We start from the raw sequence: 24412 nt of genomic DNA on the forward strand, positions 1-24412 counted from the left end.
TTTATCTGAGTGGGAAGTACACGATGAATTTGATAACGTTACATTTACAATAAATGGTACTAGGGAGTCATTATTTAATTTTGTGTTCTGTGGAGATCAATGTACCGAGCTTTCTATACAAAAAACTCTAGATTATCTCAGAACAAGAGATATAGAAGCAACATGGGTAATAAATTCACATATGAAAATAAGAGATATTTTAGAAAAGTGTGAAATAAAACACGTTAGCACACCAAAAAAAGCTTTACTTAATATGAAAAATTACTTTTTACCTGCTGATGTTATTCCAAACTTAAGGTTAAATGCTGTAAATGGTAGCGACCTCTTAGAACAGTTAGATTTACACACTTCTAAAATTTTTTATCATGGCGTTGGAATTGTCAGCACATTTTTTCGCGGATTATCAAATTATGATGATGAAAACCCAAGATTAAGATTTTTTCTTGTAACACTAAATAGTGAAATTATTGGGACATGCGGTCTTTATGTTCAAGACAGTGTAGCTGGTTTTTATAGTGATGGAGTTTTACCAATTTACAGGAATCGTGGAATAGGTACCCAAATGGTTTTAGAAAGAATAAAGATAGCTAAACAGCTTGAATGCAAATATATAGTAGCACATTGTATGAAACCTTCTGTAAACCTTTATAAGAGATTGGGCTTTCAAATGTTAGGCAATCTTTACTTATATAACTCTTCAGCATAATTCTGAGCGGTTACAAGTTTTTACATCTGTTTTAGAAGTGCTATGTTTTTTTTGTATGAAGTGGTTTTAATATTGATTCTAATATTATTCTTTCTCTCTTATTCTAAATTAAAAATTAGTAATAAGATTAAGAACTTACAACATCGAAATGTTATCATAAATAATTTAATTGATACTGTGAATGATGGGTTTTATATTTGGGATGCAAAAAAGCGTATAGAAAAGTTCTCTCCCAACTTACTAATTTTGCTTAATACTGTTTTTTACTCATTTAATGAGTTTGTGAATTTTTTTGAGCAACCAGAAAGTTTAATTAAAAATTTTGCTGAGGCAAAGGAAATAAATAAATCTTTTACTCTAGATTTAAAGTCAAAAGACAGTGAGGTTTATTGCATATGTTATGGCAGAAGTATAATAGATGATTCTAACAATGTGATTGGTGTGCTGTTATGGATAAGGAATGTTTCAGACTGTAAAATAAAAGCTCACGGACTTGAGCTAGAAAATAGTAAGCTTACACAAGAAGTGGAGAGCTATAAAAATGTTTTCAACTCTTTACCATTTCCAATACTAAAATATAATAAGAATAGAAAGGTAGAATTTTATAATTTGTTTTATGATAAATATGTAGATGGCTCTAAGAAATTTGCTATTACCAGTAGCGCTCATAGCACAAAACCAGGAAGGCATGTCGTAACTTACAAGAACGAACCTAAGGTTTTCGATTTTGTTAAAATTCCAATACAAGGTTCTGGTAGCATAGTAATGTATGGGAAAGATGTTAGTGATGCAGAGAAATTATATACTGAATTAAACAGTTATTTAGCTACACAGAAAAATTTGCTTGAGAGGTTGCCGGTTGCTATAGTAATATATAGTAAGAATCAAAAGCTAAAATTTTATAATAATGCTTTCATAAAAACTTTTCAATTTGACCCAAAATTTTTGGCATCTTATCCAACTTATCATGAAGTTATGCTTTACCTCTTCGAATCTAAAAAGCTTTTAGAAAAAGAGGATTTTCAAACTATTAGTAACCAAAGACATGAGTTATTCAAAAAATTATTTGCATCGTATGATGATACGATGCATTTTACGAATGGAAAAGCGTTCAGGGTATTAACAATACCCTACGCTTCGGAAGGTTTGCTGTTCTCTTACGAAGAATGCAAAAGATGATACTTAAACTCCTTCTTTCTCCACCATGAGCTGTTTTACTTTCGCTATTGCTCTTGCTGGATTAAGTCCTTTAGGACAAGTTTTTGTGCAATTCATTATTGTATGACAACGATACAACTTGAATGGGTCGTTTAAAACATCAAGTCTTTCACCTGTCTTATTATCACGGCTGTCAGCAATCCATCTGTAGGCTTGTAATAGTATTGCTGGTCCTAAAAATTTATCACTATTCCACCAGTAGCTTGGGCAGCCAGTCGAACAGCAAGCACATAATATACAGTCGGACAAGCCATCTAATTTTTTTCTATCTTCAGGAGATTGAGAGTATTCTTTATTTGGTAGGGCAGGCTTATCTGCTTGTAACCAAGGTTTAATTGATTTGTATTGCTCATAAAATTGTCTCAAGTCCGAGACTAGGTCCTTTATCACATACATGTGAGGTAATGGATATATTTTTACGTCACCTTTTATATCGTGTATAGATCTAGTACATGCAAGAGTATTGGTTCCATCAATATTCATGGCACAAGATCCACATATGCCTTCTCTACAAGAACGTCTGAAAGTTAAAGTCGAATCTATTTCATCCTTTATTTTTATTAATGCATCAAGTACCATAGGGCCACAACTATCCATATCAATAAAAAATATGTCTATTCTAGGGTTTTTCTCGTCATCAGCAGACCAACGGTAAATTTGAAATCTTCTGATGTTTTTTGCTCTAGCAGGAATAGGATAAATTTTGCCCTTTTGATTAATTTTAGAATTCTTTGGCAAAGAAAACTGAACCATATCACTTACCTTTTATTGTTTATAGCTAAAACCCTTTGTAGATAACATATTTTATTATCATCTACTATATTTTTATTAAATTCCTTTTAAATCGCGCACATATTGTAGCCAAGCAAAGCTAAAATCTCTCTTTCTAGATTTTGCATTATAATTTCTTCATCTTTTTTTTGGTGATCATAACCAAGTAAATGCAGTAATCCATGCACTAACATGTGTGCAATGTGAGCAAGAATGGGTATACAATACTCATGCGATTCTCTTTTTATTGTGTCTATTGAAATTGCTATGTCTCCTAAATCGCACTCATTAGACAATTGTTCACACGGAAATGATAGCACGTTAGTTGGCTTATCCATTTCTCTAAATTTTAAATTAAGTTGATGTAGCAAGTCATCATCAGCCAGAGCTATTGATATATTTGGTTTATAGTGGTCTATTTTTAATTCTTTTAGAGAAGTGTTTATAATATTTAATACAAAACCCTCTGGATCATCTGTAATGCTGCGCCATCTCTCATCAAGAACATTTACTTCTAACATGAGTAACGCACCAGTAAGGGTGTCATGCAAGTAGCTGACACTGGAATCCAGTTTTTATTATACAACCATCTGGTGCACTCATTTAAAATCAAAATTCCTGGATCCCAGTGTCTGGGCACTGGGATGACATCCTTCCTAGCAGAGACTACTTTCAAATCGCAACATTTGTACAGTTGTGTGCGTGACCATAAAAGGAGAACTATAGATTCCAGTGTCAAGCGCTGGGATGACAGGGTGTTACACATCACTCATGCTTATTATTTCATTCCATTCAATTTCCGAAACTGGGGCAATTGATAAACGTGGTTGTTTTAATATAGCCATATTTTTCAAAAGTGGGTTTTGTTTTATATTATTTAACGTTACTTGGTTATTTAAAGGTTTCAAAAACTTTACATTCACTAATCCGAACTTGTGATCATTAACATGATAATACTCTTTAAATACTTCAACGATTCCAAGTATTGCTTTCTCTTTGCCTGTATGATAAAAAAACGCAAGATCGCTTACTTTCATAATTTTCATGTAATTTTGAGCTTGATAATTGCGCACGCCATCCCACTCAACTACCTGCTCCTTTTCCATTTTTTGCCATGAATATTCACTTGGCTCTGACTTGAGTAGCCAAAGTTGCATTATTTTTTTCTTCTTAAATAAGCCGGTATATCATAAACATTGCTGCCCCATTTAGCTCCTTCGCTTACCTGTTCAGTTGGTTTTGTTTCCAGTGTTTTGTCTTGCATACTTTCACTGTGACTATAGGGCCACTTAAATTTCTCTTTCTCTGAGTCTTCACTCTGACTTATAGGTGAAGTTTCTGATTTATTATTGCGACCATCAATGCCAGTTGCAAGAACAGAAACTCTAACTCTTCCCTCCATCGCTTGATCAAAAGTGGCACCAAATATTATATTTGCATTTTCATCTACTTCTTCACGCACTCTATTGGCTGCAGCATCAACTTCAAACAGAGTCATATCTCCGCCACCAGTAATGTTAATTAATATTCCTTGAGCACCTTTCATTGATACATTGTCAAGCAATGGATTGGATATTGCAGCTTCCGCAGCACTAATTGCTCTATTTTCTCCTTCTGCCTCTCCGGTGCCGATCATCGCTTTGCCCATCTCGCTCATTACTGTTTCTATATCAGCGAAGTCAAGATTAATAAGCCCTGGCATGACCATCAAGTCAGTTACTCCTCTGATGCCAATATGCAGAACATTATCAGCAAGTTTAAATGCATCAGAAAATGTAGTTTTTTCATTTGCAATTCTAAATAAATTCTGATTTGGAATGACAATAAGTGTATCCACGTATTTTTGCAGTTCTTCAAGTCCAAGCTCTGCAATGCGCATGCGGCGCACACCTTCAAAACCGAACGGTTTAGTTACAACTCCAACAGTCAATATCTTTTTTTCTTTTGGCGCTCTATCCTTAACTGCGGCTCTTGCTTCTCTGGCTGCTTTTGCAATTACCGGTGCTGCACCGGTTCCAGTACCACCGCCCATTCCTGCTGTGATGAAAAGCATATGACTATCTTTTATATGCTCCATAATTTCATCGATTGATTCTTCTGCTGCACCTTTGCCAACATCAGGCAAAGCACCAGCACCAAGACCCTTGGTTAAGTTAATACCCAGTTGAATTTTTTTATCGCATAACGACTTTTCCAGCGCTTGAGCATCAGTGTTTGCTACAACAAAATTCACTCCTTGCAAATTAGATTGGATCATGTTATTCACAGCATTTCCACCAGCACCACCCACTCCCACAACGGTAATCCTTGGGTGTAATATAGGTAACTCCGGCAGACTAAGGTCAATTGACATTTAAATTACTCAAATTTAGCGAATTCACTTGATAGTAAGTTACCGCTTTTTTAATAATATGCAAATATTTTTCACTTCTATAGGCGTAAACAGTAAACAGGATTTACTTATTCTTAATATTTATACTAATAAGTGCCGTTAATTATAATAACTAGATTCTTAAATGACATCACTTAACCGATGCAAAAAATAGAAAATGTTTATAAAAAGGGACAGAAACCTATCCCTTTTTGTTTTGTTGAAGTTATTATGCAGTTTTTTCTTTTCCTTCACATGCTTCAACCGCAACATCTTTTAATTTTGAGGCAACTTGACATGTTCCATAAAGAACAGCAGCTGCAGCAATTGCCATTATGGCACCCGCAACTATCTGACCAGCAACACCTGTTCCGATAAATCCAGGTAATGAAGCAGCTATTGCTTGATTTGTCCCAACAAAGTAACTGGCAGTCTTAGCAAGAAACCCAGAAGCTTCTGCTGCACTAACAAAGCCTGCTTTCATATGCATTGCTGTAAAGACAATACTTGCAACTGCAAGCGGAAATAATGCTGTTCTTAACTTATTATCCTTAATATACTGACCAAACCCACCAGCAGCACCTGTAACTCCCCAGTGTTCATTACCAGCTTGTTTATATCCTTCTGAAGTAGCATGAAAAATGCTATCCCCTTCTTTATACTCATAATTTGTTAATGCCATAACTCTACTCCTTAAATAGAATGTTAAAATTTCATTAAGGGCAGTATATAGTGAAATAAATTATCTGTCAAGTAAACTAATGTTTTAATATATCCTTATTCTGTAATTCAGCGCTTCAGCAATGTGTGCTCTTTTTACTTCTTCACTTTTTGCAAGATCTGCAATGGTTCTTGCAACTTTTAATACACGTGTGTAGCCTCGATTGGAAATGTAATTTTCTTTTAGTACGTATTTTAGCAATTCTAACCCTGCCTGATCTGGTTCAGTAAATTTATTAAATGCTTCACCGCTTACTTCTGAATTGCAACGAATATTTAATTCACTATAGCGCTCAGTTTGAACTTTTCTTGCTGCTATCACTCTTTCTCTTATGATTTTAGTACTTTCTCCCTCCACAGAGATTTCAGGAGAGAGTATGCTAACGTTTGGCATTTCAATGCATATGTCTATTCTATCAAGCAATGGGCCTGATATTTTGTTTTTGTAATCTGTGCCACACTTTGGAGCTTTGTTGCACGATCTGCTTGCATCACCTAAATAACCGCACCTGCAAGGGTTCATTGCAGCAATCAGTTGAAAATTTGCAGGGTAGGTTATGTGAGCATTTGCCCTTGCAACGGTAACTTTTCTATCTTCAAGTGGTTGGCGCAGAGAATCAAGCACAAGTCTTGGAAATTCTGGCAACTCATCAAGGAATAACACGCCATTGTGAGCCATGGTAATTTCTCCAGGTTTTGCATTCTTTCCTCCCCCTATCATCGCTGGCATAGAGCATGAATGATGAGGTTCACGAAAGGGACGAGTTACTTTGAATATTTCATTACCAGTTTTTGTTATGCTGGAAATAATATTAACATCAATCATCTCCTGTTCGGTTAAATCAGGCAGCAATCCTATAAAGCGCTTAGCAAGCATTGATTTTCCAGTACCAGGAGGGCCAACAAGAAGCATATTATGCCCATCTGCTGCTGCAATTTCAGCTGCTCTTTTTGCAACAACTTGGCCTTTGATATCCTTCATATCGGGAACCAATCTTTTTTCTTGGGGTGCATCACTATAATTAAAAATTACTGGCTGAATTAATTGCTTACCCTTAAAGTGTCTGATAATACCAGTTAATTTCTCTATAGCCAGAATTGAAACATTCTTCACCCATACAGCTTCTACACCATTTCCTCTCGGGCAAATTACTCCTTTATTGTCCTTTTTTGCATTAATTGCTGTTGGCAGCACACCTGAAACTGGAATAACTCTGCTATCAAGAGCCAGTTCACCCATGATTATATAAGACTGAACTTTTTCAACTGGTATCACATTCATTACAACAAGTAGTCCAATAGCAATAGCCAAGTCATAATGACTACCTTCTTTCAGTAAATCCGCAGGGGAGAGATTAACTGTAATTCTTTTTGGAGGTAGTAGTAGATTGATTGAATTTAATGCTGCTCTGATGCGTTCTTTGGATTCCGCAACAGTTTTATCTGGCAATCCAACAATATTAAAAGCTGGAATACCATTTGCCATATGAATTTGTGCATTGACATTTACTGTGCTAATTCCCTGAAGCGCAACGGTATTTATATTTGCAATCATAATACATTATATAAAATTGTTAATATAATATATTAAAGAAGTGATGAAGTAAAGGCTACAGCAATTAAAGATGGCTTAACTTAGCAAAAAAGTGCATAGTATCTATCACTTTGCTGATTATAAAATGTTTATAAGGATAATAACTTTTCTTTTGCTATACTCAAGCGCGGTTTTCTGTGGTGATTGTAATTTTAATTTACCATACTGTGGGCTCAGTTGTAATCTGGATCTATCATATAGAAATTTAAGTAATATAAAAAAATTGTTGAATAATGACGATAAGTTTGTTGCGCTTACGTTTGATGATGGGCCTTCCAACAATAGAGTAAACGATATTATTAATGTTCTGGAAAGCTATGAAGCAAAAGCAACGTTTTTTGTGCTTGGTGAACATATAAATAAAAAAACATATGAGATAGTAAAGAAAATCCATGAAGCAGGTCATGAGCTAGGCAATCACTCTTGGTCGCATAGGAAGTTGACATCACTTTCAAGTGAGGAACAATTGCAAGAATTGGAAAAGACAAATACAGCAATTAAAAATGCAATAAAACAAGATGTAAAATGGTTTCGCCCGCCATATGGATGTCATGACGATAATCTGATTGAAAATACTAATAAATTGGACATGTATTCGATATTATGGACAGTTGATTCGCTAGATTGGCAAGGTGATAAGCCAGAAACTTTAGTTGAAAGAGTTTTAAGTAATGTACACAATGGAGCAGTTGTGCTGTTTCATGATCACAATAACAGATCAAACACAATTGAAGCTTTACCTCATATTATTAAAATACTAAAAAAATCGGGTTACAAGTTTGTTACCTTAAGTGAATGGGAAAAAAGGGTTTGTAATACGGTAAAAGCCAGAAGTGTAACAATAAAAGAGGGGAAAAAAGTGCGTTTTGAAGGAATGTTATGTGGACAAAAAATAAAGTCTTTAACCGCAGAGCATTCATATTAGGTGGTATTCAGCTTACCATTTCCGCTGTTTTTAGCTATAGGTTATATAATTTACAGATACGAAACAGACAAAAATACGAAACGCTGTCTAATAACAATAGGGTACGAATCACCGCTATTATGCCTCAGCGGGGCAAAATTTTAGATAGGAATAGCACTGAACTTGCGGTAAACAAAATTTCGTATGTTGTTCTGTTTGATGGGCAAAAAACTTCTGGTGAGGAGGTCGATTTGCAAACATTATCAGAAGTCGAATCTAAAATAGCAAGATCGTCAGAAACAAAAGTAACTGCTCTTTATAAACGTTATTACCCGTTTGGTTCAATATGTTCCCATGTAATCGGATATACAAAAAGACAGCAAGGCATAAACGAAGTAGGAATCAGCGGTATTGAATATACATATGATCATATATTGAAAGGCAAGCTAGGAAAATCTGAGCAGGAAATAAATTCTAAAAAACGCGTCATAAAAGAATTATCAAGCATACCACAACAAGACGGACAAGATGTACAGCTAACAATTGATATTAATCTGCAAGAGAAAATCGCAGAGGTATTTAAAGATCACCAGGGCTCCGCAGTGGTAATTGATGTAAATAATGGAGAAATTTTAGCGCTATACAATTCACCTTCTTACGATAATAATCTTTTTGCTAGCAGGCTATCAAATGAGACTTGGGAAAACTTGAATGCTCCTTCATTACCGCTTGTGAATCGTGCGTTATCATATCAAATTCCACCTGGTTCAATATTTAAAGTAATAGTTGCGCTTGCGGGTTTAAAAGACGGGATAATAACACCAGAAGAGAAATTCTCGTGCAAGGGCTATATGAAAATAGGTGAGCGGAAATTTCGTTGTCTGAAAAGCAAAGTCCATGGGTATGTATCTTTAAATGAGGCAATGGCATTATCATGCAACACTTACTTTTATAACATAGGAAAAAAAATAAGTGTAGACTCTCTGGTGGAAATGGCCAGAAAATTTGGTATTGGCGGTGGGTCGCTGATTGGAACGTTTAAGGAAGAAGCTCCAGGATTGTTGCCCGATAGAGATTGGCGTACACGAAAGCTGTATTCAGAGTGGTATTTAGGTGACACTATCAACTTAGTTATAGGACAAGGGTATTTGCTTACAACACCACTGCAGCTTGCAGTTCTTGCAGCGAGGATTGCAACAGGAAAAGAGGTAATTCCCCACATTGAAATGAGTAATACAGTGCAAAATTTCCCTGACATTGATGTAGATTATGAGCATTTTAGTATAATTCGAAAAGCTATGTTTGAAGTGGTGAATTCTAACTATAGAAAAGGGCTAAGCGGCATACAAATTGCCGGCAAAACCGGTACACCAGAGATAAACTCTAAGGGTGAAAGTCATAAGTTATTTATCGCTTATGGTCCTTACCATAACCCGCGCTACGCAATCTCTGTGTTTATAGAACACGGCAAAGCCCCGCGCCAAGATGTTGCTATAGCTAATGAAATATTTCAATATATGCTTGAAACTATGAGTATTAGACTTCTTGCATAATCATATAACATTGGGAATAGAAACAAAAAAACTTACTTGACAAACTCCGCCAGCCCCCTTATCATGATAGTGAAGGTATTCAGTTATCTTCATCTGTGCAGATTAAACAGCAAGAAAACAACGTAGTTGGCGTCTTATTTTTAATTTTTTGCACTATGTGCACCTTATGTCTTCACAACATTTCTGGGTTTTTACCTATATAAGCTGAAACGCGCTTATAAGTCGTTTAAGACAGTATAGTACGCCAATTTGCAGGATTAGAGAGTGACAACTAGCTAACGCGGAGTTTCTTTTGCCTTTTTTTCTGCTTAGTAAATTTCTTAAACATTTAAACTAAGGTGAGTTGCGTTTAAAAGCAGCTAAATTGCAGTGTTTAAGATTTAAAAAAACGCCAAATACTGAAAATAGACAATGACCAGGTCTTCTTTTGCCTTTTTTTTCGTTTGGTAAATTTCTTAATGTTTACAGCTAAAGTAACTTAGGTTCACCGACAACCGTCATCCCGCAGCGGGATCTATGTTAAGAGATACCGCGAATGAATCGCGGTATGACGTAGGGCTACAAGTGTCATGCGAGTGCTCCTTTATTTGTCATCCGAGTAGCCCTCTTCTTGTCATGCCAGTGCGTGACACTGGGATCTAATTTTTTATGCAAAATTACTATATTTGCAAATAGATACAATTTGAAATAATTTATACTATGAAGTTACGAAATGAGATCCCAGTGTCACGCACTGGCATGACAAAGTGTGCTTCTGTCATCCTATGATAGCTCTAAAAAACCTGGATCCCAGTGTCATGGCACTGCCCACTGGTGGCCCAAACTACAACGTTCGTACAGTTGTGGAATGAATCGCGGTATGACGGTTATCAGTAAACATGAATTACTTTAGCCATGCAATCAGGCTCCCTAAAAACACTTTATAGCTCTTGAGTATAAAAAAAATTCCTTTAATAATAAGGTATGCTAATCAGGAATTTAATAAAACAAGCGACTAAAGTAGGAAGCAGTGAAAATGTAATACGATATATTGAGTATCTCTATCAATTTGAGAAGTTTAGAAACACATTAAACCTCACTTTATCACTAATAAAGCAAAATAGGCTCTCATTTGAAATATACCAAGAGGGATTAGTGGATATGGAAGAGGGGATGTGTAAGACAATTCAATCTTCCAGTGTAAATAGATATGTTATTGTACTGAGGAAGTCAAACCCATACATTATAGTACACGAACTTTCACATATGGTTGAAAATGAACTGAACTTAAGTTTGGAACAGGAATTTCTCCATAAAGTTTATCAAGATGTCGAGCAGAACCTAAAGCAAGCAAATATTCTTGTGCAGAAAATTATCGGCCAAGTTATATTTAAGGAGATACAGGCTTATCAAACTGCAAAATCACGTGCATCTGAATTATTTGCACGCTATTTTGAGCTATTTGCTTGGGCACAAGAGGTTTATCCTAAGGATAAAGAATACTTAATTCGCACTCAAGATTTAAACAAAGTGTTCCTTGCTACTGATCAATGGAAAAAGAGCTGCCTGGATCCACAAATGATGGATAGAATAGATAAGGAAATCAAGGAATACAGCAATAAAACCACCACTAAAGACGTAACCAAAGTGCAAAGCAATTGGACTAATAAATTTTCTCCTGGGGGCAAAAAAATTAGCTCCATATTTGGAGATGATGATTAGCTTATAGTGCAGGTTTTCCTACGTCATACCGCAATTCATTCCACAGCTGTACGAACGTCTAGTTTAGTGATAAAATGTATATAACTATTGATGTCATTCGAGCATTTACATTTGTTACATCAGCACTCACATTTGTTATCTCAGTCTCCTCTTCCTGTCATCCCAGTGCGTGACACTGGGATCTAAATTTTATGAAAAACTATTATATTTATATACTTGCAAGTAGACACAATAAGGCTCTATATGTAGGTGTTACGTCGAATTTAATTAAACGAATTTGGGAGCATAAGAACAAGGTTATTCCCGGTTTTACGTCGAAATATAATGTACAAAAATTAGTTTATTTTGAAGAATTTCAAGACGTAGATTCGGCTCTTAATAGAGAAAAACTTCTAAAAAGTTGGAGAAGGGAATGGAAAATCAATTTAGTTGCAAGAAAAAACCCAAATTGGTGTGATTTATATTACGAAATTACTAAGTGAGATCCCAGTGTCACGCACCGGGATGACGAGAGAGGAGACCTGGAATAACAAGAAAGTGCTCCATCTCAATGGCGCAATGTTCATACGATTGTAGATTCATTTGCGATATCTCATCAGCTAACAAGCAGCGGAATGACGGTTGTCGGTAAATCTTTTAGCTATAGAAGTTAACTTTGCAGTTAACTTCTACAGCGTTTCAAGATATAGTTTTTATAATAAAGTGTTCGAATATACATGAAAACCATTTTAGCTGTTGAAACAAGCTGCGACGAAACTGCAGTAGCGATTGTAAATAGTGAAAAGCAGGTCCTTGCTCACGAGATTCTTTCTCAAACAGAACACAAAAAACGCGGTGGGGTGATCCCTGAAATAGCTTCACGTGCTCATATGAAGCATTTAAGTGGTCTAATAAAAAGCGCCGTGGAAAAATCTAACCTTAACTTTTGTGACCTCAATGCAATTGCAGCAACATCAGGACCAGGACTCATAGGTGGACTAATAGTTGGTACAATGATGGCTAAAGCAATTGCGCATGTAGCACAAAAACCGTTCATTGCAGTGAATCACTTAGAAGCGCATGCATTGGTTATTAGGTTGCTGCATGAGGTAACATTTCCATTTTTAGTCCTACTAATATCAGGTGGTCACTGTCAATTTTTAATTGCACAAGATGTAGGTAAATATATTAAACTTGGAGAAACACTTGATGATTCGTTAGGGGAAGCATTTGATAAAGTTGCTAAGATGCTGGGTTTAATCTATCCCGGAGGGCCATTAATTGAAAAGTTAGCTAAAAAAGGCAATGGTGCAAGATTTAAATTGCCAAGGGCAATGATAAAACGTTCTGGATGTAACTTTTCGTTTTCTGGAATCAAGACAGCAGTAAAAAACTTAGTGCAGAAACTCGAAATGAGCGAACAAGATGTGTGTGATATGTGTGCTTCGTTTCAAGAGTGTATTAGTGACATACTGCTGGACAGGGTTAGTAATGCGATTATTATGGCCAAATCTTTAAATATCAAAATCAATGACTTTGTGATTACCGGCGGAGTTGCAGCAAATAATTTCTTGAGAGAAAAATTAAAACAACACATAAACTTAAATATATTTTTTCCCCCTAATAACCTATGTACAGATAATGCAGTAATGGTTGGATGGGCAGGAATTGAAAGGTTACAGAAGAATTATATAGATCCACTTAATTTTGCACCAAGGCCAAAGTGGGAGTTGGAGAGTTATTAAAAACTCTCAATTCTGAATTATAGCTAAAGTGACTCAGGTTGACCGACAATTTGAAAAACCGTCATTCCGCTACGTGTTAACGGAATCTCTTGTTAGCGCCGTGGCGGTATGACGTAGAATTGCTGTCATTCCTCTGTTTGTTAGCGGATGAGATACCGCGAATAAATCGCGGTATGACGGTTTGCGGCTGCATGACGATGGTTTATACCTCGTCATCCCGCAGCGGGATCTCTTGTTAGCGCCGCGGCGGTATGACGTAGCTCAGCTATAGGCAATGAAGGAAATATTAACTATACTTCTTTGTTTATATTTTCTATTCACATATATTAATATTTTACTTACTTAAAGCAGGCTAACTACCGTTATTAATATTTTTGTAATAAAAATTGTATATGGTGCATATAATCAAATTAAGAGGAAGATTGTGGAAATTACGCCATCAATAAAAAAAGAATTGAAGCAAAGTACTCTATATATTTGTCTAGAAAAATGCAAAAGTGCATTTTGGTTCATCTTTTGGTTTAGTGCGGGAATCAATTTATTAATGTTATTCCTACCACTTTATACCTCTCAAGTGCTTGATCGGGTGATATCAAGCGAAAGTGTGTCAACACTAACTATGCTGACAATTATCACTTTATCTGCATTTGCATGTTCTGCAATGCTTGAAACTTGTCGATATTTAGCCATGGCAAAAATAGGTGATTGGATCGATAAAACTGCAACACCAGATCTGATAGTAAGGTCAATCAGGCTAACGTCAGTGCAGAGCTCAACTTCAAGTGGTGAAGCAATACGAGATCTCGGGGTAATAAAAAATTTCATTACAGGAAATGGTATATTCTCACTGTTTGATACTCCATGGTCGTTAATTTACCTTGTTGTGATTTTCATGATACACACCTCCACGGGGTTTATAGCTATTGCTGGAATTATTATATTAGTCTCTATGGCAATATGGAATGAACTTGCCACTAAACGAATATTACAAGAAACCAACGAAGAAACTATACGGAATATCAATGCTATAGATGTTGCAACAAGAAATGCAGAAGTAGTTGAAGCTATGGGCATGTCAGAATTCATAGTCTCTGATTGGTGTAAACGAAATGATCAGAATCGAGCAATGCAAATTAAAGCACAAAATCGCTCTAATGTAATTACTGGAATCACTAAGTTTTTGCGCTCAACTCTGCAAATATCAGTAATTGGAACAGGTGCATTACTTGCAATTACAGCTCATAAAACTGCTGGTAGCATCATCGCTGCTTCAATTTTAATGGGTAGAGTGTTAGCACCATTTGACGCTGCGGTTCATACTTGGAAGTTTTTAAATCAGGCTAGAATGTCATATGGAAGGCTACAAAGACTTATATTAACATCGCCAAAAAGAGAGCAAACGATGGCTCTACCAGAACCTGAAGGAAAATTGGAATTTGATAGAGTATTTTTTACTCCTTATGGAAGCAATAAGCCAACAGTAAAAGGAATATCATTTATTATAGAACCAGGGGACGTAGTAGGTGTGATTGGTGCAAGTGCTTCTGGTAAATCCACTATCGCAAAATTAACTGTTGGTGTATGGAAGCCAATATCTGGTGTAGTCAGACTAGATGGCGCTGATGTATATACTTGGAATCGAGAAAATTTTGGTAATTATGTTGGCTACTTACCTCAAGATATTGAGTTATTTAACACTAGTATCAAAGCTAATATTGCTCGCATGAGACCAGATCCAAATCCTGAAGAAATAATTAAAGCAGCAAAAATTGCAGGAATACATGAACTAATACTAAGCTTACCAAATGGATATGATACAACAATAGGAGGTCTTGGAGGAGTAACGCTCTCTGGCGGCCAAAAACAGCTTCTTGGACTTGCCAGAGCTTTTTATGGTCACACAAAACTTTTAGTACTTGATGAACCAAACGCTAACTTAGATAGCAATGGAGAGGCATGCTTAATTAATGCAATTGGCATTGCAAGAAAGCAAAATACTACTACTGTTATCATCACTCACAAGCTACCGTTATTGTCCGTAGTTGATAAGGTGATCCTCATGTCAGATGGTGTTATTTACGCTATGGGCCCAAAAGATGAGATTTGAGCAAATTAGTTGCTCCATCATCAAGTACCACAGAAGATGAGCGTTCTTCAGCAAATGGTTAGTTCTAAATTCTGTATCCGAAATAACAACTGTTCCAGTATAACGCACATCTTTCTAATTAATTTAATCTATTACTTAAATAACTTAATATTAGTAGTGATTTTATAAAAAAACTATAATATAAATAATGCTGCTGCGAAAATTTGTAACAATATTTCCCTCTAACGTTTAATGAATTTCAATAAATTGCCTTTTTAATTCTAGATAAGTATACGTTTTTTCAATATGTTTAGTTCAAAATCCAAAAGTAAGTTTATGCTTTCTATTGGAGAAGAAGGCATAATGTTACTATATTTTAAAAATAACACTTTAAATAAAAGGTATTTTGTTAAGAGCAAAAACGATAAAGCAGTTTCCGATTTAATTTCATGTCTTTCGTCAGATAAAAAAGCACCTTTATACCTAGTACTTAATCATGCAGATCAAAATTACTCGCTACAGTTTATTACAAGGGCAAACAAGATTAGTGCCTATCTATCAGCAAAAACAAAGATGGAGCATTTTTCTCGTAATAATGACATAGGTTCAGTTTTTTTGGTTGAGAAGCCAAACAAATTCAATCAAAACTGGTGCTATCTTCTTGTTTCATCAAAAGCAAAGCATTTAGTAGAATATTGGTTGAATGTGTTTATTGAGATAGGCTCCAACTTTAAGGGAATATTAATGTTTCCTATAGAAATAAGTAATATAACAAAAAAGATTCTACATAAAGATCCTAATAATTGGAAAATTATAGTTGCTGCAACTAAAACGGGAGGCTATAGACAAGTGGTTCTTAAAGAGAATAAAATGATATTTACGCGTTTAGTACCATTTACTAATGATAATTTACCAGGAATTATTGCTGGTGGAATATATCAGGAAGTGCAAGATACTATTCGATCCTTAACTAAGTTTGGGTTTGAAAAAAATAACCCTATCGACCTTTGCATCATAGTGTCAGAAGATATTAAAGCTAGTTTATCAGTCATAAATTTTTCAGAGAACAGTGTGAACATATTAACTCCATATGAGTTAGGCAAACTATTAGGAGCAGAACTAGCTATAAGTGAAAAAGATAACTTTTGTGATACCATAATTTTGTTTCATAGCTTTAAGAATAAATTAGCAGCTATTTTTAATACAAAGGAAACTAAAGAATTTTATCTATTTAATTATCTTTATTTAAACTCTCCTCAAATTTTTCTATACTTCGCTTTGGTTTTAGTTGTAATTAACGCCCTTTGTTTGCTAAATTTGTATTCAAACTTCAGTGTCGCTAATAATTTATCCGCAAAGCAGAGCACCTTAAATAACCAATTAACAAAACTTAGCCAAAGCTATAATGTAAAAAAAATAGATGAAATTTATGATTTTATTAATATCAATAATATTTTATCAAAAATAGAATACTCTCCTCTTGCACAAGTTAAGTATGTAGAAAAGTTAAAAGTACCAGGTATAGAGCTTCGATCATTTGAATGGAATTATAATGAGGCAAAAAGTTATATTACCACAACTTTAAGGTTTAATTTTCGATCCGGTAAAAATATTTCCTATCAATACGAGAAACTACGAAAAAATTTAAACGATAATTTTCGTACCTATGACATTAATATTTCTGACTTACCTGCTGCTAAAGGGCAAAATCTATCTATTGATGTTGAAATAGGAGAGGCAATGTAGATTAATGACTATCTCTCAATTAAAAAGAAAAGCTACAATTCAGTTTATATCGTATTTATTATTATCTGTTGGATTAATAGGGTTATTAACATATGTTGTTATCTATAACGAAAAAGTTTATAATAAAAACCAAATTGCGATTGATAAAATACATTCTATTAATTTACAGATTACTGGAATTCAAAAAAAGGAAGTTGTTCTAAATAAAAACCTAGATTTATGGAAAAAAATTTCCTCTTCAAATTTACACAGTAGCAGATACATTGCAAATTTAAATTTTGAGCTTAGCAAGTTATATAAAAAGTACTATATATTAGAACCTGAAATATCAATTTCTATACCCGAAGAAGTTGAGCTTCACAACAAAAGTGAATGCACAAAAGTAATAAAAAGTGAAGTGGTCCTAAATTTAAGTTCAATCAGCGATAAGCATATTTTTTTATTTCTACAGTCTATTCCAAATCTGCCCGGTTATGTTATGATCAAATCTCTTATTTTAAACAAGCAGAGAAATATTGATGCTGCAACTATGAAACAAATTTTGAATGGTAATATGATAGAGATAGTGAGAGTTAATATAGTCTTTGATTGGTATACTATATTAAGTAGATAAGGTGATGAACATAAAGCTGTTTTTTATTTTTACGCTACTCATTTCCAATGTTAATGCATATTGCAGTTGTGAAGGTATCATAGAAAGCATAGCAATTTGTAAGGAGTATTCTTGCCGACAATATATTGGCAATGAAGATTTTATTGAGCATAAAATATTAGGATTAAATAGTGGAAATTTATGCGTATATATAGAAAAACAAGGTGATGATGAAATGGTTTGTCATCATTCTCAGTATGGAATGATGATAGAAAAAAGATATTTTGAAAGTATTCTTAAAGTTGGCAATCAAGAAATCGATGATTTTATTGATATAGCAAATTTGCGTGCAAAAGAGTGTTTCTTTATTAATAATCAAAAACTAAGCTATACAGATCGGGACGATATAATAAGAGAAGCAGTGGAAAGTGACTTTGACGTTTTGTCACAATATAGTAACGTAAAAAGCATTTTTTTTGATGAAGAGCCAGTTAATAGAATAGTCAATGAAATGGAAAAGTTCAATTTACGGTCTTCAAGAGCTGCAAAAGAGGAGGTGTCAGATAATTTCGACTGTAAGGTAGTAAGTTTAGACTCAATTTTATATCTTTCTCCCGATACATGGAAAATATGGGTAAACGGAAAGCTGTTTATAAATACTAAGGACTTAAAGGTGCACTCAGTCACTGAAAATTGTGTGACTTTTGTATGGGCCGTAGATCAAAAAGCAATAAAAAAGCATGCGAATGATTCTCAAAATGTATATCTTGGACAGGGGAGTGTTATGTTTACGCTTTATCCAAAACAAAAATTTGACTTGGATAGCTTATCTATTAAATAATTTAGTACATAGCCAAAGTGACTTAGGTTTACCGACAACCGTCATCCCGCTGCTCGTTAGCGGGATCTCAACATAGGTACCGCGGGTGGGTAGCTATATATGCGCTTGTAGCTCAGTTGGATAGAGCGTTGCCCTCCGGAGGCAAAGGCCGTGGGTTCGAATCCCTCCAAGCGCACTTTTAATTAAATTTGACAATAGTACTTTCACATAAGATAATAAAGGGATTTATTTAGAGCATAATTATGTCTGGTGGTACCATAAACAAAGTCATATTAGTTGGTAATTTAGGAAAAGATCCTGAAATTAGGACTACACAAAATGGAAAAGAGATGGCAAGTTTTTCAATAGCCACGTCTGAAAGTTGGACTGACAAACTTTCCGGTATGCGCTCTGAAAAGACAGAATGGCATAATATTATAATTTTTAGTGAAGGATTAGTAAAAATCGTCAAAGATTTTGCACGCAAAGGCAGTAAAGTTTATGTTGAAGGTTCTTTGAGAACTAGAAAATGGACTGACCAAAACGGTAGTGAAAGATACACAACAGAGGTGGTTCTATATAATTTTAATAGCGCTCTTACTCTCTTGGATTCGCGACCAAATTCCGATTACAAGCCAAGTGAATACAAGCAAAATGAAACAGAACAAAAAAATAAGCACGAAAGTTTTGACAACGATATAAAGGATGAACTAATCGACGATGAAATACCATTTTAACAATTTAAATTGAAATCTACATTTTTATGGACTGCTTGTGTTACTCCCTTTAATTACAATGGGGATAGCATAGATTATAGCAGTTTGCAGCGTTTACTTACAATACAAGCTGAAGCTGAAAATGGTGTAGTGTTGCTAGGTAGCACAGGTGAAAGCCTATCGCTTACTGATTCTGAAAAGCGTACATTAGTTGAATTTGTATGTAAGCTAAAATTAAGTACGAAAATTATAATTGGTGTACCAGGGGTGAGTCTATATCAGACTCTTGAATGGCTTGATTTTTGCAGGGGTATGCTTATTCACGGCTATCTAATGACAACTCCAATTTATGCAAAGCCTGGAATCATGGGGCAGACTTTATGGTTTGAAAAGCTACTTGAAAAAGCACATGTGCCGGCTATGTTTTACAATATTCCATCGAGAGCAGGAGTGAGTCTTCACGCCGAAACTGTACGCAACTTATCCAGCCACGAAAAATTTTGGGCTATCAAAGATTCAAGTGGCACCATTGATACTTTAGCTCAGTATAAGAAAGTTGCTCCAAATATTGAGGTCTTTTGCGGAGATGATAATATGATATCTGATATGGCCGCTTATGGTGCGGCTGGTCTGGTTTCCGTTGCTTCCAATGTTTGGCCACATGTAGCACATGAATATGTTAAGCAATGCCTACTGTCATTCCAGCACGTAACTAGAAAAAAAACAACTCCTCAAATAACAGGAAATGACATGAAAAGTTCAACAGATATCTGGCAACAAGCTTGCAAAGCTCTATTTATTGCCAGCAACCCAATACCCACTAAAGCACTTTTGCATGATATTGGTCTTATAGAATATCAAACTGTCCGCCTACCACTCAGCACAGAAGACTTGCCATCTATTGAAAAATTGAGGCAAGCCAATAAAATGATTCTTGGATGGAAAGAATTGGCTACTCTCTAAATAGTCTTGCAACTTTGATTTAATATACAATCCAAGTGTCATTTGAACACCCCCAAACTTATCACTTTATGCCACTGCTCTTCATCTAAAATTTCTACACCTAATTCCACTGCCTTTTTATATTTGGATCCTGGTTTTTCTCCTGCAATTAGGTAGTCAGTTTTAGCAGAAAGATGTGAGCTGACCTTTACTCCTAGAGTTTTGGCTCTTACTTTTGCCTCTCCTCTACTCATAGCAAGTAGCTTACCAGTAAACACTATAATTTTATTATTTAGAACAGAGTCACTAGAGTTGGGGCTCACAGGAAGAATTTGAAGACAAGCAGTAAGATCATTTAACATTTTGATGTTATGTTCCTTAGAAAAAAATGATTCCAAAGATTCAGCCCCTTTTTTTCCTATGCCGTCTATACCTACTAGCTCAGTATTATCTGATGACAGTTCAATCATCGAATTATACCAATTATCATAAGAAACATAGTAATCTGCAAGCAATTCTGCTGCAACTTGGCCAATAAATCTAATACCTAAAGAAAATATAAACCTATCTAGAGTTATTACCCTTCTGCTTTGTATAGAATTTAACAAATTAGCTATAGATTTCTCGCCCCAGCCAGACTGTTCTTCCAGATTAAATTCATCCAATTTTTCTTCTAAAGTAAAAATATCATGGATTTGTTTTATCAGACCAAGGTCGTAAAAAAACTCTATCTGCTTATCACCAAGGCCAACAATGTCAAATGCATCTTTCGATACAAAATGCTTTAGTTTTTCTATTATTTGAGCTTTACAGGCAAATTCCTCAGGACATCTTACTGCCGCTTCTCCCTCAACCTGACGTACTTTACTACCACATTCAGGGCATACTCCAGGAAACACAAATTCAGGTGTATTTGGAAGACGAGAATCCCTGTTCACTTCAATGATCTGGGGAATTACATCTCCTGCCCTTTTGATTGTTACAATATCTCCCTCTCTTATGTCTTTACGTTTTATCTCATCTTGGTTATGCAGACTTGCTCTACTAACTAGCACCCCACCAATATTGACTGGCACTAAATCTGCAACTGGAGTTAAAATCCCTGTTCTGCCCACCTGTATAAATATCTTATTTAACTTTGTTTTTGCATAAACCGCAGAAAACTTGTATGCAAGTGCTGAGCGCGGTGCTTTGTGAGTATTCCCTAGACGATTTTGTAGTACCAAATCATTTACTTTATAGACTATTCCATCAATATCATAATCCAAGTTATAGCGACAACTATAGACCTCGTTATAGAACTTCAGCATTCCATCCAAACTACTCGTTAAGGACTGATGCTCATTTACGCAAAAACCAAGTGCCTCAAGCTTATTTAGTATTTCACTTTGACTTTTCTCTGCTCCACCAATTAAAGAATAAGCAAAATATCTAAGTGGTCTACTTGCTGTAATGTTTGCATCCAATTGCTTTAGAGAACCAGCAGCTGCATTTCGAGGATTGGCAAATTCATTGTTTTCATTTAACTTTAAAAAGTCGCTGTTACTGATGTATATTTCACCTCTTACTTCTAGTCTTCCTTGCACACCTTGCAAAAACTTAGGAAAGCCTTTTATTGTTGCAACATTGTGAGTGACATCTTCCCCTAAAAAACCGTCACCTCGAGTTGCAGCTTTAACAAATCTTCCATCCTCATAAATTGCAGAAAACGACAACCCATCAATTTTTGGTTCACATAATATCTCTATTTTGTCCTCAATTAAAAACCTCTTTATTTTAGACAAAAATTTCTCTACACCTTGTTCATCATAAGCATTCTCAAGAGAAAGCATAGGTTCTTGATGTTCCACCTTAGAAAACCTCTCATCAGGTGGAGCACCAACACTATCTTGTGTTGCATAAATTTCTGGAAATTGTGCCTCTATTTCAGCTAACTTTTTCTTCAGTTCATCATATTCAGCATCACTTATTTCTGGCTTATTTTTTTGGTGATACAAAACATTATGATAATTTATTTGATCTTGCAGTTTTTCTCTCATCTTTTCTAAGTTAGTCATGATATCAATATAATGCTGCATTAGCATTTGTCGTCAAGTTGTGAATTTTCTTGAATTTATCATATGGTCTTAATCCATCAAATATCAAAGGTACCACAATGCTATAGCCATACTTATTCTTCTCTTGCTCAATTGTATTAGCAGATCTCACTTGCTTTAGCCGTACATTTATATAAAATTAAAATAAATTAGAGTAAATAAGTTATTATTTTACAATATTGCTATTTAAATGCTAACAAGATTCGCTCCAAGCCCAACTGGCTACCTCCACGTAGGAAACGTACGAACTGCCTTGGTTTGTTGGATGTACACACGTAATCAAAATGGAAAATTTTTACTCCGTTTTGATGATACTGACCTTCAGCGTTCAGATGTCAAATATATAAATAATATCATAGAAGACCTAAAATGGATTGGTATCGATTGGGATGCAAGTTTTAAGCAATCAGAGCGCTTTGAGCGCTATAACGAGGTGTTCTTGCAATTAATAAAAGAAGGGCATATTTATGCATGCTATGAAACAAGAGAAGAGTTAGAAATTAAACGAAAGTTGCAATTAAAACAAGGATTTCCTCCTATTTATGACAGAAGTGCATTGCTTCTAACTGAGCAAGAGAAAATCCATTATGAGCAAGAAGGACGAAAGCCACATTTTAGATTTAAGTTAGATAGAAATGAAGTTGTTAAATGGAATGATGAAGTTAAAGGTGAAATAAATATTGCAACCAGTAGCGTCAGTGACCCTGTGGTAAAAAGAGAAGATGGGATTTACACATACATGCTACCTTCTGTTATTGATGACGTTGACTTTAATGTAACCCATGTTGTACGTGGGGAAGATCATGTAACTAATACCGCAGTGCAAATCCAAATGATTAAAGCATTAAAAGCGAAAATTCCTATATTTGCTCACCTTTCTCTACTACATTTTGATGATAGCAAGATATCGAAACGGAAAGGCGGGCTGGATATCAAGTCCATAAGAGAAGATGAGACTGAACCAATGGCGCTAGTTAGTTATTTAGTGAAGCTCGGAACATCCAATCCAATTGAAGCTTGCACCTGTATGCAATCTTTGATTGACTCATTTGACATTAAAAAATTTAGCTCAGCATCTGTACAATTCAGCTTGAGTGAAGTATACAAGCTAAATAGCAAAGTGCTGCAACAAATGCCATTTGAAATGGTGCAAGACCGTTTAAATCAAATTGGAGTGGACTCCTCAGAGTTTTGGTATTTTATAAGGAACAATATAGAAAAGTTTTCTGAGGTGGCCAAGTGGTGGAAAATATGCAAATCTGATATAGAGCCTGTGATTTTTGATAAGGAGCTTATAAAAATTGCGTTCAATGCATTGCCTCAAGGCGATTGTAACGAAAATACATTATCAGGGTGGGTAAAAGCTATTCGACAGACAGTGGATATAAAGGCAAAAGACTTATTTATGCAGTTGCGTTCAGCTTTAACAGGAACAGAAACAGGCCCAGAACTTGCTAAATTATTAATTTTTATCGGCAAAGAAAATATCATTGCAAGGTTAAAAGAAAAGTGAAAATCAAAAAATTATATAGTAACCAGACTGCATTCTGTGAAAAACACGATCTTTCATTTGAGCTTTCTTCAATTTAAAGTAAATACAGAAACTAGCTATCTTCAAAAATATAGTTGAATAATTGTTAATAGTAGTGTATAATTGTTAATATTTTCCAAGCATTATGGCTCTTTCAAAATTTCTCGATCCTCGCAATGATTTGTGTTTCAAAAAAATCTTTGGAACGGAAAAAAATAAGAATATCCTTATTCACTTTTTGAACGATATTTTAGGATTTGCTGAGGCAAGTGCAATACAAGAAGTAGAATTCTTAAGTACTATCATGGATCCCGAAATTGCCTCTGATAAACAAAGTATTGTTGATGTTCTCTGCAAGGATTCTATTGGTAATAGGTTTGTGATTGAGATGCAACTGGCTCGTGATAAAGGTTTTGAGAAACGCGCTCAACTATATGCTGCTAAGGCTTACTCAAGACAATTAGATAAATCTGGCAACTACATTGATTTAAAGAAAGTCTTCTTTATTGCTATTTCCAATTGTAACTTACTTCCTGAAGAAGTTGGTTATATCTCTACTCATAATATACGTGATATAAAAACCAACGGCCATTACTTAAAAGATTTTCAATTTGTCTTTAT

The 24412-nt window shown here is 35.0% G+C and overlaps 7 protein-coding genes, 1 non-coding gene and 1 pseudogene across 8 annotated transcripts; 5 read left to right on the forward strand and 4 right to left on the reverse strand.

Annotated features, from left to right (window-relative positions):
- Positions 1 to 1888: 1888 nt before the first annotated feature.
- On the reverse strand, positions 1889 to 2705 carry LOC105557834 (succinate dehydrogenase [ubiquinone] iron-sulfur subunit-like). The gene has a single exon (XM_012005195.1). It carries the CDS (start codon positions 2675 to 2677, stop codon positions 1889 to 1891), a length of 789 nt encoding a protein of 262 aa, XP_011860585.1. The 5' UTR covers positions 2678 to 2705.
- A 912-nt stretch (positions 2706 to 3617) lies between these two features.
- On the reverse strand, positions 3618 to 5063 carry LOC105557835 (mitochondrial division protein fszA-like). The gene is made up of 3 exons (XM_012005196.1): positions 4665 to 5063; positions 3921 to 4628; positions 3618 to 3695 (listed from the first exon to the last, which is right to left on the reverse strand). Exons 1-3 carry the CDS (start codon positions 5046 to 5048, stop codon positions 3618 to 3620), a joined length of 1170 nt encoding a protein of 389 aa, XP_011860586.1. The 5' UTR covers positions 5049 to 5063.
- A 232-nt stretch (positions 5064 to 5295) lies between these two features.
- On the reverse strand, positions 5296 to 7341 carry LOC105557836. The gene is made up of 2 exons (XM_012005197.1): positions 5996 to 7341; positions 5296 to 5758 (listed from the first exon to the last, which is right to left on the reverse strand). The coding sequence occupies exons 1-2, from the start codon at positions 7339 to 7341 to the stop codon at positions 5296 to 5298; spliced, it is 1809 nt and encodes a 602-aa protein (XP_011860587.1).
- Positions 7342 to 12152: 4811 nt separating this feature from the next.
- LOC105557837 lies at positions 12153 to 13374 on the forward strand (annotated as a pseudogene).
- Positions 13375 to 13950: 576 nt separating this feature from the next.
- LOC105557838 (multidrug resistance protein homolog 49-like) lies at positions 13951 to 15369 on the forward strand. Its single transcript, XM_012005198.1, has one exon. The coding sequence runs from the start codon at positions 13951 to 13953 to the stop codon at positions 15367 to 15369; it is 1419 nt and encodes a 472-aa protein (XP_011860588.1).
- A 3259-nt stretch (positions 15370 to 18628) lies between these two features.
- Positions 18629 to 18702, forward strand: Trnar-ccg. Its single transcript has one exon. It is a non-coding gene; the product is annotated as a tRNA-Arg (tRNA).
- An 886-nt stretch (positions 18703 to 19588) lies between these two features.
- On the forward strand, positions 19589 to 20185 carry LOC105557839. Its single transcript, XM_012005199.1, has one exon. The coding sequence runs from the start codon at positions 19589 to 19591 to the stop codon at positions 20183 to 20185; it is 597 nt and encodes a 198-aa protein (XP_011860589.1).
- Positions 20186 to 20223: 38 nt separating this feature from the next.
- LOC105557840 lies at positions 20224 to 22221 on the reverse strand. The gene has a single exon (XM_012005200.1). It carries the CDS (start codon positions 22219 to 22221, stop codon positions 20224 to 20226), a length of 1998 nt encoding a protein of 665 aa, XP_011860590.1.
- Positions 22222 to 22450: 229 nt separating this feature from the next.
- Positions 22451 to 23773, forward strand: LOC105557841 (glutamate--tRNA ligase, chloroplastic/mitochondrial-like). Its single transcript, XM_012005201.1, has one exon. The coding sequence runs from the start codon at positions 22451 to 22453 to the stop codon at positions 23771 to 23773; it is 1323 nt and encodes a 440-aa protein (XP_011860591.1).
- Positions 23774 to 24412: the final 639 nt, after the last annotated feature.

This window comes from Vollenhovia emeryi, unplaced genomic scaffold (genome assembly GCF_000949405.1).
Source record: "Vollenhovia emeryi isolate VEMERY1.0 unplaced genomic scaffold, V.emery_V1.0 DF939412.1, whole genome shotgun sequence".
NCBI lineage: Eukaryota > Metazoa > Arthropoda > Insecta > Hymenoptera > Formicidae > Vollenhovia > Vollenhovia emeryi.